Here is a 15,991-nt window from a genome sequence, read left to right on the forward strand (position 1 = left end):
ATGCGAGTAAAGTCGTACTCATTGTCGTGAGAAAGTTCCCATATCATTTTCTTCTTCTTTTTTGATTTTTTCCGTGAATCTTGCGTAACGCCTGTCGTTTAGATCCTAGTCATATTTTATTTTATTATTTATTATTTTATTTTTTTAGAATTCGCTCATCTCAACTATTATTTTTTCTCCCGGGTCTCCAGGACTCCTAGACCTATAGGACTTGTATAGACCGTATTCAGAAATTTTTTCCAATTTTAATCAGGGCTACACATTGACCTTAATGTTATCAATAGACGAAAAAAAGTAGTTTATTTTTTTATATCAATAATGTGAACGTTATGTGCTTAAGGGGTTACATGGGTTTCGTCGGGTAAAATAAAAAATAGTTTAAAAAAACTAAAAAACACGCTTTTATTGCTAATCGAACTAAAAAGTAGAAAATAAATTTTAATGACAAAGAGACCTATAATGAAGTAATAGCAAATCGAACGATCAGTCATAGTCAACTACCTCAGAACAGAATTATAACAAAAATTAAGATACAAATAGAGTAATTCAAATTAGAGTTAAACGCGTGGGATGCTTGATATAGTAAATATTACAATCATTCTATTGGCAACTACCTATGTACAGAGGGTTATGAAAGTGAAGCAAAATCGATTTGCTATTACTTCATTATAGGTCCCTTTGTCATTAAAATTTATTTTCTACTTTTTAGTTCGATTAGCAAACAAGCGTGTTTTTTAGTTATTTTTTTTAAACTATTTTTTATTATGAATGAAAATTATTGTTATCATTGCAGTCAGTGAATTAATGATTTGATATATTCGTGTTATATTTAATTCCTTTCTTATCAACTATGAGTCTAAAGCTATGCAGTTATCGGCCGTGATAAAGAAGTAATCGGGATGAAGAACTTATTTCGTGGAGGGAGCCTGAGAAACTGATTTACAAGAATAAAAAAAGATTTTTCATTTTACAACCAAATTCACCTTACTTTTTGCCCACAGGTAAAAAAAGAAAATATTAATCCTGGCAATCCTAATAAGGATAATGGAAAACTTTTATCAAATTATTGCATTGTCATCGGTCCTTGATACGTGTGCAAAATTTCAAGTCGATCAGATTTTTAGAAGCCAGTGAAAATTAAGCTCAAAGATTCCGTTACATCCATACATACATACATACATACAAACAACCCGACCTAATAAAAGTGTGTTAAAAAGGCCTCTTTTTAATATTTTTTTTTTCTATGTAAAAAATTATTTATTTAATTGAAACTTTTTTTCTGTCTTATAGATACATATTTAAAGAATAATTTTTGAAATTTTCAAAAAAAAAAGTTAAAACTCTCCATTGTGACGTCATTTCCGATGACCCCTCGAAAAAAAGATGCGTCCGCGTTGTCAGCATAACTCCTGATAGGCTCATCAAAAATGAAAAAAACAAAAATAAGTGTTTTAGTTAAGACCATAAACTCGTGCTTAAACGAAGGAAAGAAAAAAAGTTAAAATTGGAATTTTGGCAGACATTTTTCCAAAAAAATGAAAATGTCGGTCTAATCTGCTTGACATTTTGTTTTTTTTCAAATAGTTGTAATTGAAAAAAAAAAAAATCCTTCGTTCAAGCACGAGTAAATTGTATTTCGAACACCTGTGTAAAATTTCATCAAGATCGGTTGAGTAGTTTTCGAGAACATTTGACAACCGACTTTGAAAACCAGGTTCCGAGAAAAACGCGTTTAAAGTTTTGAGTAACAATAAAAGTGGCTTGGAGCGCACACATTCCAAAGGCTGTATCTCCGAATTTATTGTATTATTCGGATCGACTTGAAAATTTAGGATAATATTCCTGAGATGTAGAAATTAATACGCCAAAAAAAAATCGATTTTTTGAACCAACGAAACCCATGCAACCCCTTAACAAAAAACGATTTCGTTTTGCTGATTATCATAGAAATTCGTCAATAAAAATTGTGTTTTGTTGATTATCGAAAAAAATTATCAAAATGTGTTTGCTTTCTAGTTTTCCAATACTTTGCTTTGACAATCAAACGTACAGAACATTGTTGTTGGTGCCACCACCTTTAATAAATGCGCCTTGGGATATATACAATATAACCCTTTGTCAATTAGCTCACTGGCTACTAGGACCTTCGGTGATTGAAATAAAATGATACATTTTTTTTGTTCTTGATCATCAAAAAAAACAATTAATTTTTGCTTATTTTGTTTGATACATTGACATATACATACAAGTTAATTGAGTTGTCTTGAAGAAAAAATGCTCATTTAGAACTTTTCAAATAATTATAAAATCCATAATCTTCCCGAAACGGAAAACTTCAGCAAGAAAAGTAGTTAAGAATAAAAATTACTCATAATTTATATAATTACATTTTAAATTTGATGATCAGAACTAAAAATTTTACAAAAAACATAACAAAATTCGTTCAAAAATTAATAGATAAACATTGAAAAGAATTGTCATTTGAAACATTGTCAGCATTGAATAATTAATTTTTATTTTATTAAAATATCTGTTACCTTGATTATTTAAAAACTAAAATTCCAATTTTCGCATAAATTCTACAGAAATGGACAAAGAATCTTAAGTATCAGAAACATCGGTATATTTCGCGTAATTTAGCTAAGACTTATGGATTGTGTCCCACCCTTCCTTTATACCGGTTCAGTATCTACTTAAATGTAATCTGCTCGAATAAGTAATTTAAGAATGGTATACTTATTTTTTAACACGGCCATGAGTTTTGTTTTTTGGTTCGGGAGTTTTTTAATTCTTATAAGCAAAACCGCTTCTGCATTAGTGTAGATTGAAGATTATACATCAGACTTGTTGTTGATGTTGTGGTAGTAGCATAAACATTCCCCATCCTTTCTTACGGGGAATGCTGCTGGAGTGACAGTCCTTGGCCGGATATAAATCCGGGTCGTTTCGGTAACGTAGAACCGACTATCGTGGAAACGCCATACATCATCAACGCCATATATTTTTGCACAAGAAACAAAACAAAAAATACATAAATAGTTTAACTTATTTACTTACTTACTTTACCTATTTACTTTTGTTATCCTTTATACAAGGTGGCGCAAAATTAATAATCCGATCGGATACTTATGAACTTAGTAGTTGCAGTATACAAAGAGATAAGCCATGGAGCGCGTAAAGGTTAGAATAAGGATTTTGATTACACAAAACCTTTTTTTGTTTATTTACTGGAAAATTTGTTAAAAAAAAAGATAATTAGTTTGGCGCCACCTTGTGTATTATATTAATTTTCATCTAACTATAATGTCATTCGGCTTAATGAACATATTCTACCAATTATAAATTATTGAATAGCATACCACCAAAAAAAAAATTTAATTGCTACTGACAAAAATAATATGAAACCATTATTCGCTACAGCGTAATGGCATGCGTGCCATTTGCCCGGCTACCGTTTCAGTCATTATGAAGATTATTTCTCAATGGGAAAGTGCCAGCGAGCTGCGTGCAGTTGCATTGAAATGCTGTGCTCTAATGGCCATTGTATTACAAAAGTCTAGTCCTGAAGAAGTGAGTATTGCGACGAAAAGTGTTGGAAAATTTTCACAGTTAAAATTATTGTTGTTTACTTTTTTCATCTCCTACAGCGCCAAATAGATTTAGTTACTTTAATCCAACTTTACTGTGATGCTATACAAGCGCTATTAAATACCGATCATTTCACAAGCGGCAATGGTGCGGCATTTGAAATCGCTAGCGATGATGAAGCCAGCGATATGATTGTGGATGTGAATGCGCTTGCGGTTACAGTGGAAAATGTGTGTCTCTTTCTAGCCGATGGCCCGAAAGCGCAAATTATTTGTGAAACTATTGCGGAGACTGCGCTCGTGGATACGTTGATAAGCATTCCAAAGCAAATGAAGGTGAGATTTTCAAAAATATGAATTTTTTGCCTACTGTATTTTGAATTCCTTACAGGCCTGGAATATGGATTATACGCCAGTGCTTTGTGCTACTACAAAAGCATTGGCTGTGATTACACGCAATTCGCCGGCAATAGCCGAGCATTTGCGTGTGTACGATAAAATAGAGAAATTTTTTAAGAGTTTAAAAGTGTTAGTAGTGCCTACGGATAAACTTTTGGATGCCTGCTTCAATATGGCCTATAATGAGCAAACTAATCTGCTGGTACTACCGGAGGTTGTGGTCAAATTGATTGAATGGCTGCCGGAAATGAATGAGCGTGAACAAATCTATCTAAGCAATGTGATACTGTGCGGTTGTACCAGTAATTATGCGACGTACGTATAGCATACACACACAAAAATACATTTATTATATCTCACACATTTTCATAACGAACTATAACTTTTCACTTTCTCTAGTAAATCCGCCGCTTGTGACAATCGCACTATTAAAGCCGCTTGTGAGTGTTTACATCAGTATGAAAAACTCACCGAAACCTGCATTCAAAACTTCATTAAGCTCATTGAAGAACTAAGCAAAGTTAGCATAATTCCCATTGAGTTAAAACGAGTTTTTAGTCTTTTGCGTGAGGAGAGCGGCTTTCCACAGTCAAAGCAATTGCTACAAACGCTAGTCATCTGCTCGTTGCATAGTCTCAAAAGTAGCAATGTTTGTACACAGTTTTTTACAATCAGTGCACCGAGTGATGGCATTATGGTGCCCGATATCAAAAACTGGACCATGTCTGGTTCATATGGTTTCATTTTTCATATACTATTAAGGCTGCAAGAGAAGCCGAACAACAAATATGGCAAAAACGCAGCTAATACTGAGGCTACAAAGGATGGCGATCACCCGAATTGCCGACGCATGTTGCTCAAGTAAGCATTTAATATTTTTATTCTCTCTTACAGTTATTTGACTAATTTTGTTTTTAGTTTGCGCACTGCCAGTCACACTGGATTTGAAGTGTTCATACAGAATAGTGGCAATTTGGTGGTTGCTGCTTTAACGCGTCGCGAATATCTCACATCTGTAGTGCATACGAAAACATTGCTGGATGGTCAATGGCATTATGTTACTGTCGTGATCACACCACCAAAGCGCCCTTTTTCTTATAGCCAAATAAATGTTTACATTGATTTCATGCAAAAGCTAAGTGCCACACTCAAAGTGCAGGCTATCAATGAGGTATATATATATATATATATACATATGTAGCTGTAATACAATACACATTTACATAAACATATGTAGCTATAATATGATACATATTTACGTATATATTCATATTCACTTTTGTTGCCATCCAGCCTTTCAACTTTTGCTCAATCGGCTCTGCAGCTTTGCCACATCGCGGTCATCCTGTTCCACATCATACGTCCAGTGCTACCGGTTCTCCCTTGCCGCGCTCATCATCACAAGAGACGAGCAGTTCATATAAAGGTGTATTGCCTAGTCTGCTCGAACGCACACTGTCAACTAATGTAAGTCACTTTCAATTTACCTAATGTAGTTGTAGCGGCATACTCTGTTGAAGTGATAGGATTCTGACCCGGATTTGAAATCGGGTCGCCTCGGTATCTAAACCCGTCTGCTAAGGTACACAATTTTATAATAATCCCAAGAAAGCTGTTAAAAAGGCATATACTCCTCTATTTATTCAACATTTTACACAAGAAACTTCCGAATTAAAGTCCACATTTGCATAATTTGTATGAAGACGGAAAAAGAACTTGTGAACCGAAAGCATCTCGTTAGCACGAAACTCGATTCTACGCAACCGGAACGATCAGATTTAATCTGACCAAGGACTTTTACTGTAGAACCACTCTCCAAATACTCAGGGGGAATGTTTATGCTGTTACAATAATAACAACTACAATCTAGACGCCTGCATACTGCCCTCTTAATCGGATGCTCTCAGAGTTTCCTAAATAAGTTCCTATGATTGCCTTGGATTAGAAATTGTCAGATCATAAAAAAATTATTTAGGTACAAATATTAGTTGGGGTAAAATAATCCATTATTTTTGCATAACATTTTTGCGCAAATAGCTTAAGGCCGGCGGGCCAATTAGATGTCCTAAATTCAGTAGTTTTCGCGAAGCGTTGTAGGATGAGAAAAAAAAACAATTAGCCAAATGAAGTTTTGGGGATAGTTTAATATATATTTGAACTAAAAAAAAAAATTTGTACAATCTCCAACAATATATTGTAAGCCGAGTTATCAATAGATTCCCAGAGCGCCTTGCCACTGAAGTATCCAACTTCTGTACAAGATACAACTTGCAATTTTCATCTGAAAACAAAAAAAAAAAGATTATTAATTTTGATGTAATTATCTTCGATGTGAACTAAGAAAATTGGGAGAAACACGTAAAATTTTTGGGGAAGGTAGAAAAAAAAGTGGTTTTTCAAGGGGAAAAAAACTCTTCAACTGGGTAAAAAAGTCGCTTAAAAAAAGTTTTTGGATGTTTTTTTTTAGTTCACATAGAAGAGAAAACAATACTGAAGATAACGCATTTTGAATGAAATGGATAGCTCGTTTAGTTTTTTTGCAATCGTGTACATAAATTAGGTAAAATCGTGAAAATGAAAAGCCGAGAAAACGCGCTTCAAACTACAACAATAAGCGCACGGTTGCTCGACGCCGCACTACGCTCGGCTCTGTAGCTCTGCAAATACTTGGAATTTAACTCTGAAAATTTGTGTCTCATGTTCTTGAATATCTAAGCTATTGATTTCAGGAAAAAAAAATCTATTTTTTTGACCTTTTAATTGGCCCGCCGGCCTTAAAGCTGCTTTATGGCCGATCTTTAGCTTCTGGGCGATGCTACGACTACTAACAGCAACCTTCGGCTATTTCTCTGTTTTTATCAACATTTTCTTTAAAATCAAAAATGGCTGAACGGAATCGACGACACCAAAATTGCACGTAATTAGCTGTTACAGTAACAGCACCATAAACATCATTCACAATTTCATCGGTTGGGCTTGCATTTTCGGCTTTATCAAATAAAAACTGTAAAATGTCTGAATTTTATCTTTGTTGACTTCCACTGTTAACACCCTGTAATTCACAACTGAATGGAACAAAAAACAAAAAAAAAACAAAACAAAACAAAAACTATTTTGTTTTTAGTGTGAGAGCATAAATTTTAAATTGCCCTATCGATACTTTACGAGATATCGATCACTACAGCTATCTTCCGAGCAAATAATGGATTTCTTTTTCCCTTTTCTTTTATGTTATGCCTCTGTTGAAAACCTGATTAGTTATCTCTTACGTCAAAACAAACAGGAGCCTTTTTCATGTAAAACAGCAGCCAAATCGAAATGAGAAAAGTTTTTTTTTTTTTTTTTTTTTTTTTTTTTTTTTTTTTAGCAAGTGCAGCACTCAGACATTTATTGAGTCCATTGTACTACACTTGGATTCCCTCTTAATTTTCTTTAAATCTGCCCGATCTCCGAAGAAATCTGAGTAGATCTTGTGGTGCCAAGGATTCGCGCGAAGGCGGGGCAGACACACAGGGAGTGGTTCGCCGTCTCATCCTCTTCTTCACAAGCTGGGCAGAGTACACTGTCTGAGATGCCAAACCTTTTCATGTGCTTTGCCCACAGAAAGTGGCCCGTCATCACGAGAAATGTTAATATTATTGTATATATTTCAAAAATAAATGGTACAAATCCATTTTCAACATCCAGAAATAATATTAATTTTATTATACTCAAATAGTAGTCATTTATGTAGTAAAATTACATGCATATTCCTAAATTCCTTAAACAATTGCCAAACCTAGTACAATTAAATAATTGTTTTAACCAACTAAACCGTTAAAATTTTAATACCTCGATAGAAGAAAACGTCGACTTACATCACTTCACTGGTTCATGTAAATATCTAATACAAATCAATCCCTTCTCATTCCTTCTACTTCTCGCACAGGTTTCAAATTATTTCACACTACCACTCCGAACACAGAGTTCGTTCGATCCGAATGTTAAAAACTTTCCCATCGGCATGCAAGACACTGTGTTTGGCGAGCAAATTTGTCTGCGTGGTGAAGTGGGTGCTGTCCTCTTGGCAGAGCCCACCACAAATATTAAAACCATATTCGATGCGGGCATACATTTCCCTTCGATATTCTCGCAAGACAATGATTTGCTCGAGCTTACATCGCGTTTTGTATTCTGTTATGCACCTGGTGGTTACTGGAGCCAGAGTTGTCTAGATCTCATACCGAGCGGTCGATTCCCATCGCTAGTTCATGCACATCATTGTTCCATAGTAAAAATACAGGATACAATAAATAGTATAGGTGGCGTACAAGCTATATTACCGATATTGCATCGTCTCACAAAGCAACAGGACGATTTTTCATTGTCCAGCGCAGACGGCAATGATTCTTTGAGTAGCGGTGAACAGTTGCGTACACCGACCGCAGAGGAATTCTCCGACTGGGAAATGTTATCATCAAATTCCTATACTGGTACGTTGTGGTTATACATAATTATAATAGTTTACTTTTTAACTGCTTTTTAAACGTTTTCAGAATGGAAAATGATACAATTTCCTATCGCCAGCTTTATCTGTTTCCTACGATACCTCACCCATTGCCATGAAAACAACCAGGAGAATATGCTGAATAGTGAATGTCTGCCAATGATTGGCGCTATGCTGCGCAAGTGTTCGCCCAGCTTATTTGATGTGAATGCACTGATGGCAACGCATCTTTTCATTGAATCACTGCAAAATCAGAAGTCGGAGAGCGGCAATGCGCACGGAAATTCAACACTTTTGGACGTGCTATACACCGACATCGCTTTTAACTTTCACATTTGGGTGCGCATGAACTTCGAAATAACCTTGGGACATGTGCAATATCTTAGTGCTATGATTAAGAATGATCGCAAGTTCTTTCGGAAGAAATTCGGTATACAATTCTTTTTGGATGTTGTGCGCGATCATTATAGCACGCCGGATAGCATTACACCAGATGATGCGAAGACCATACGCTCTGCCATGTATGCGATTGTTTGCTTTTATCTGCAAAAAGATGTGAATATTAAAGAAGTTTCTACAATGATTTCATTTCTGGCATCGGTGCGACGGGAAAACGTTTTAATTGAATTTTTGGAGATGTTGACATTCCACGTAAATGGCAAAAACTGCAAAGATCAAATGATTTTATTACTCTATGAACCGCAAACGGCAAATTTGCTGTATAATTATTTTGTGGATAAAAGTTATAGCACAGAGGTGCAAGAGGCTGCTATAAGGGTTAGTTAAAAAACTGTTAAAAAATGAAGGATCATTTATCTAAATTTATTTATATTTAAATTTCACTTTTTTCTCTTAGTTCATTAACAGCTTGCTCAGGACTTTGTTCGTTAATCAGAAATACAAACAAATATTGCGACTACATGATAGTGCTACCGACAAGTCACTCTTTCCTGGCTTATTTTCCTACACCATACCTATGACGCTCAGCTCCACCATACTCTTTCATTTGGTTGACGAAATGTTGTGCGGTGAAGCTGATTACGCGGGCATTGTCTTCCTTGTGCATCATGTCAGCACCTGTGAGTTGCCTGTTAAGTTGGAAATTGCGAAACGTCTACTGCAAACCACATTTGTCAAACAGAACTCGCCGCAGGCCATAGCCAAACAATCGGGCTGGCAGGAGTCCATCGCACGTCTACTAATATACAAACCGATTACGAATATAAAACCTGATGAGGAGAAACGCAAGAGTTTTGGCATTAGTTTGGATGTGTTGTTGGAAGATAATGACGATTTTGCGAATCAATCGGATTTGATTAGTTTCTGTGAACAGCAAGTGGAATTAGATCAATTAGGAAAACACCCAGACGATGAGCAACCCGATGGTGGTTTAATATTGAACGAAATACAAGCGAGTGTCACTGAGGCAGCTAATGTGATTGAAAGTGAAATTAAAGGTAAGAAAATTGTGCACCCAGAAAATTCATCAACTATCACTATCGCAAAGTGAATTATGATAAAGAGAATAAGTTGCCGGAACATGTTAAGTGTCGCATCAGACTACTAATTCACAAGTACCATATAATTGTGAGCAGTGCACCTCCTACATATGCTAGCTTTAATTATTTTCCCTTTCAATGGACACCTGAATTGGATGATTCTATTTGCTGCGTCTGCACACGGTATGTGGCCACGTGTTGCTGCCGCCAGCAGGCGTCTGATGCCTCCACGGCTACTACTCCCCCTGATAGGGCGGCACTACCAACCGCCACCACAACTAGTACCTCTACGGTAAGGAGCCTATCGGAGCAACACCTCTCCCCTGACTTAACCCATCCCCTTCCCTCCTGCTCCAACCCCAGTGCGGGGACAAACCAGCAGCTCTTGGTCCCTCGCACAGTCTGTTCCGTGTGTCAGACGTGGAATGCCTCGGAATTTGGTATCAGTCAACTGCAATTCTTGCAATAGCTGGTGCCATTTTCGGAGATGTTCCGGCCTGCGACCCACCCGTGAGTGGACAACTGGCTACGTTGCCCCCCCTGCACCCGCAACAGCCACCGATGGCGCGGCCGCCTACCATAATCAGGCCGCAACAACTACAGCGGATTGCACAGCAGGCCCAACGTAGGTAACCCCAGGCGTCCCTCACCCCCCGAGTTACTACGACCATACCAAGAAGCTTCAAGCTTCTTCAATTCAACTGCAACGGACTTGCGAGCAAGGTCGATGAGAGAGTTGACTTCATTAACCCACACATGCCTAGCGTTTATAGTCCACCACACAGTGCAGTATCGCCTCATTGATGAAGGCATCGACTGCAGGGACAGCACCTTAGAATGTCAAGGCATAGCTGTCCGGCCAGGCGATTCCGAGCTCGAAATATATATAATGTTTACATACCCCCTGCCACCTGCTGCCCGGCAGGATATCAACTTGATATAGGTGCGCTCATCAGAGGTGAAAACCGATTGGTTGTAGGCGACTTCAATGCGCATCACGATCATAGGGGACAGCAATTGGCAGAGCAAATAGACGATTCGACATTCAGCACTGTGAACGACGACGCCCCTACCAGGGTAGTGGGCAATTGCAGCAGCTCGCCTGATCTACCAATAGGTAGCGCGGAACCCATGTTACCTTTAGGTGAAATGACTCAGCCATCTCGTTAAAAGATGTGCGGCATTTCATGGCCACCTTGAAGGTTATCGACTGTTTTGTGAGGGATGTTATCGTCGTCTGGTTATCAGTGAAAATGTAGATATCATTTCCAGATATCGCATCACATTCTTCCAGTGCCGCTCTACCAAAATCCCGTTGCCACTCTTCTCCCGAAGGTAGGAGGGTCGTGAACGTTGTAATGCAAGTGTAGGCGGGAGTGAATAGTCCACCGGTCCGCGAAGCTCCAGGAAGTTTAACCTGTTAAGTGATTATGTCGTATATATGCGTCAATTTCAAAAGTTCATTTTTTAGTTAATGTCGTATATGTGCGCCATGCCGAAAGAGGAAATTGCATTTGCTATAAAATTTCAAGTTAAGCAAAAAACGAAAATTTCCCTGTTATTTTGACATTATAAAGTAAGCATGAACACTAAATTTCCTGATAATCGTTATCATAATCGTTCAGCCAACCAACGCGCACGGTGAATCCAATATTTGGCTAAAAACCGGTTTTGCATCCTGGTCTTCGCTTGAAAGTAATTCAGCACAGTAAATCGAGCTGCCCAAGAAAAACAAATGGCTTAACAGGTTAATGTTGCATATAATGCTTTCGATGGTGTGCCAATTTTTGTGATGTTCACATCCTTCTGAAGGGCATGTCACCATATTACAATACCATAGAAGTACCAATGCAACGATAGAGCACGACAATGCACAGTGGCATACCACTCGCCTCATTTGCTGAATCATCTTGAGCTGTAGATGTTGTTGTTGTTTTAACAGCATAGGTAGCCCTGTCAGTGTAGGCATATCATCGGTCATCTTCGTTTAGCTCATCTAGGGGTAGGCCCAGGAAACATGCTGTTTCGACAGGTTGGGTCCAGAGGGAGAGGGGAGTTAGATGAGTCGGTTTAAGGGGGCATGTGAAGAGGTGGTTAGTGTCGTGCGGGGTACCTTCACTAGCCCTGTCTAGTGAACCGCATATCACCCCACCCCTTGAGCTGTAGATCTTCTATATCGCTGCTGAGGTTAAATCTGCGTAAAAAATAACCATATTTGAGTTCTTTGAAGCGATGGACGCGTTCTGAGAAGAAGACTCCTGTTTCGAATAACATGGGAGGTGAAGGTGATAATTCCATATTCGCGTTCGATGCCTTACCTCGACACACCTTGTGTACACAGGGTGGGGCAAAATTTATTTACAAATTGCATCGCGTCTCAATCATATTTGGCAATTGGACAGCTGCTGAATACAAACAGACAAGCAATGAAGTGCGGAAAGGTCAAAATAAAGATTTCCATAACCCAAAATCAAGTTTTTTATTTAGTAAAAAGTTGTTCAAAAACAAAATTAATTCAGAAGATGATGATGATGATGATTTATTTCCTTGGCAAAGCCTTCGCTTTGGAGTACTTTTCCAGTAACACTTGTACAAAACTTTTTTTTTTGTTTTATTAACGCATGCGAGCGTAGAGTCCACGAACTAAATCACTTAGGAGTTAAATAATAATTTATAATATATTAATATATGTAATTATTGTATAAATGAACTTGAAGCAAAGCGTCTAAAAATTTAATATGCCTATCTTTTTGTATACCAATTTATTTTACAGAGTTGGCCGAATCGGTTTCTGGTGCTGTTGTGGAAAACGTTTCATCTGTTTTTTCAGTACTACGCCAAACAACTCACGATATTCAAGATACTTTCGAGTCATTGACTTTAGGCGGTTCGGCTGACGCCGAAACAATGGTAATAAATAATAAAATACTTCACTGAATAATTTTCTTTATATGTGATTTTCTTATTTAGAGTCTTTCACGTCGGCGCACAGAATCTATAAGTTCAGATAGTTCAACACAATCGCCAAAACGCAACGTAAAGAAAATTGACGCAGAAGTAAGTATAATTTGTTCTTGCTGACGCTGTTGAATCTAATAGTTAAGTAAAAAATATCTTTTCTAAGAACAAAACGACTGATTTTGAATTTCCACCTGATGCCGATGTGGATGGTGAAGAACAGCTCGTGTACCTGGTTTCAAATATATTATTCACTGTTTTCTGGCGCGGCGTTAGCAATGACCATCCACAATGTTGGAAGGAACGCGGCCAAGTGTTGGGCTGTATAAATTTGCTGGCACTCAACAACGATCTAGTCACATCACATCTCTCGCTGCGGCTACGCATTCTGGAAATGGCTGTACAGGCATCACTATTTGATTTGTCAGAAAATGGCAATCAAACATTGATAAATCAAGAGGTGCGCAATATTAAATTATATACATTAGGATGGCCCGAAAAAAATGTCACTGTTTTTTAATAAATTTTTTTTTTTAATTTAGTCGCTATAAAAAATTATATAAATTATTTTTTTTAAACAAATCATATAAAATATCCTTTAACTTCGGGTAGAACGTAGTGCGAAGGCGAAGCTAGTGAAGTAGTTACGGCTATAAGCAAATTTTTTAAGATTATTCCAGTTGGTATTGGAGTTCCTTAGGTCGGCATCTGTCATACGTCGCTAGGAGGTCTTTTGTCCACCGCAGCTTCTTGTGCCTTGCAGATTCCGAGAAAGGACAGCGCTGCAGACTTCGCGCGTATCTTTGCGCAGTGTATGGCCTCTCCAACCAAATTACCTGCGTTTGATGGTTAGGTCGATGGGGAGTTCATTGCTCGATTCCAATAGGTCCGTATTAGGAATGATAGGAATGAAGCTTTTGTCTGTATCAGCTAAAATGTTAGCGCCCAAGACTCGCTACCATATATCAGCATGGACCTTATATTGGAACTGAAGATCCGAAGCTTTACTTATTTGCAACCGAGATAATAAAAACCCTTCTTGTGGTTGATTTCCCTCGGTTTTGTTTACATCAAGGCCAACTTAGATTGCACGTGCACTGAGCATGTCTCAATTATTTTTTATATCCGACCTTTTGGCAGCAAAACAAAGCATAGTGGGGCATTTTTTGGACAATCGTTAAGCGAAATTAAAAGAGGTGATGAAATAATATCGATCTGTAAACAAACTCAATGGCAATTTTCACATCGTTGGCAGCGCGGATAAACATTAACTGAAAAAGATAAGAAAATATGTCGCTTGTATTTAATCATAATACATCAACAAAAGAAATTTTGTTTGGCCATCCTAATATACATGTGAACACATACCAGTTTATACTAATACTTCTGTTTTTTCGTGTTTAGAACGCCTCACAAATTCTACGCATGGTCTACGATCTTGTGGTGCTCGGTTCGAATGAGGATGAATCAAAGAAATGTTCGACAAAGTTGTTAGATGGCGTTTTAGCTCTGTTGGATGCTTTAATGATATTTCAACAAGGCTCTTCGGACGATTGGTCAGACATGATACGTCTATGTTTGGGCTTGCTTCTGAAATGCTCATATCATCCTAATCCAGGTGTGGTTGCAATGGCTACGGCAAAGTTGCATGCAATTTTACAGAGCCGCAGCACAGAAGATCCCAGTGAACTGGCGTATTTGTTGTTCAGCATTAATCGTGCATTGGATAATGCAATTGAAGGTTTGAGCTTTGAATTATTTGCAAATTATTTCAATAATCTATTGCCGAATCATAACATTTGTGTCTCCTTTTTTTACCAATACTAAACACACTTCTTTTCGAGTACGTAATCTTGAATTAATATTCCGGAAAGAGTTTAATTCGATCATAAGTCATTCGGTTCACCATAATCATTTTCACTTTACTACTAATTCTCTTTTTACACGATAGATATGCTCTCAAAAATTTCGTGTAAAAAATCATGTAAAAAGAGAATTAGGTGAAAACAATATTAAGAAACTATTATGTTTTTAGAGTTCACTTAAGAATTCATTTCGTGCTTATACATTTTAATTCATTAAATATATTATAGAAAAATATTTAAAAAACCGCGAAAGGAAAATCTACCGAGTCTCAGAGACTTTTCTTGAGACTAATTTAAACATTTCGTACATGTGTCGAAAAATCTCATTCTATAGGGTTTTCCATACAGAGGTGTTATTTTGATATTCAAAGAAAAATGCTATGTTTTAATATAAATGATCGGATGTTTATTTCATTATAAAGCGGAAGGTATGCCGTTAAAAGTGGAAAATAATATAAGACAAATGACCACCACGACCACGCTTACAGGACAATATCCTTTTCATGAAATTTGCCATAACCGAATTGAATCGACCCTGGGCTGTTGGCGTAGACCTTCTCGTTCACGTGGCTCCAAAGAAAAAAGTCACAAGGTGTAAAATCACAAGATGTCGGTGGCCAATTGTGATCACCTCTTCGAGAGATGACACGACCCGGAAACTTTTCCCGTAAAAGATCAATGGTTTTGTTGCTTGTGTGGCACGGAGCGCCGTCTTGTTGAAAATAAACGTTGTCCAGATCAATACCATCCAATTCCGGCCCTAAAAATCGTTAATCAAATCTCGATAGCGCAATCCATTCACCAATAACACCTGTTATATGAAAACCCTATATTTGCTCTATGAGATTCAAGAAAAACTCATAAAATATTGAAAATTGAGTTAAAATAAAACAATTCGTGAAAAAAAAAAATTTTTTCTTTTTAACTCGTGTTTGTGTAAAGAGGGAATTAGATGTATTTTGTATCTAAATTACATTACTTTCTCGTTATATATATTCCAGTTGGCAATCCGGAGGAGTATTCATTTCTGATGCCAGTTATGAAAGCGTTACTCGAAAAATGCCGAAACGCTTTTAATTTGGACACAAATTTACCTGATTTACCGCCTACCTCTTCGGGCCCAGTTTTTTTCAACGATTTTCAAATGTACAGCACAAGCAAAAAGTGGCGGAATTTTATCGAACGCATCGTAAGTAG

At 37.3% G+C, this 15,991-nt stretch overlaps 1 protein-coding gene across 3 annotated transcripts in view; it reads left to right on the forward strand.

Annotated features, from left to right (window-relative positions):
• The window catches only part of LOC128859998 (neurobeachin-like protein 1), a 177,997-nt gene that overhangs the window by 4,689 nt on the left and 157,317 nt on the right, over nucleotides 1-15,991 (forward strand). For all 3 annotated transcript variants that reach the window (XM_054097198.1, XM_054097200.1, XM_054097201.1), the window contains 14 exons: nucleotides 3,421-3,570; nucleotides 3,648-3,923; nucleotides 3,979-4,301; nucleotides 4,386-4,847; nucleotides 4,905-5,157; nucleotides 5,280-5,453; nucleotides 7,915-8,458; nucleotides 8,522-9,249; nucleotides 9,329-9,929; nucleotides 12,745-12,881; nucleotides 12,942-13,028; nucleotides 13,096-13,389; nucleotides 14,334-14,670; nucleotides 15,796-15,983. In XM_054097198.1, the coding sequence (XP_053953173.1) occupies nucleotides 3,421-3,570; nucleotides 3,648-3,923; nucleotides 3,979-4,301; nucleotides 4,386-4,847; nucleotides 4,905-5,157; nucleotides 5,280-5,453; nucleotides 7,915-8,458; nucleotides 8,522-9,249; nucleotides 9,329-9,929; nucleotides 12,745-12,881; nucleotides 12,942-13,028; nucleotides 13,096-13,389; nucleotides 14,334-14,670; nucleotides 15,796-15,983 (4,554 nt within the window). The remainder of the gene's footprint in view (nucleotides 1-3,420; nucleotides 3,571-3,647; nucleotides 3,924-3,978; nucleotides 4,302-4,385; nucleotides 4,848-4,904; nucleotides 5,158-5,279; nucleotides 5,454-7,914; nucleotides 8,459-8,521; nucleotides 9,250-9,328; nucleotides 9,930-12,744; nucleotides 12,882-12,941; nucleotides 13,029-13,095; nucleotides 13,390-14,333; nucleotides 14,671-15,795; nucleotides 15,984-15,991) is intronic.

Source organism: Anastrepha ludens, chromosome 4 (genome assembly GCF_028408465.1).
Source record: "Anastrepha ludens isolate Willacy chromosome 4, idAnaLude1.1, whole genome shotgun sequence".
In the NCBI taxonomy this organism is placed as follows: Eukaryota; Metazoa; Arthropoda; class Insecta; order Diptera; family Tephritidae; genus Anastrepha; species Anastrepha ludens.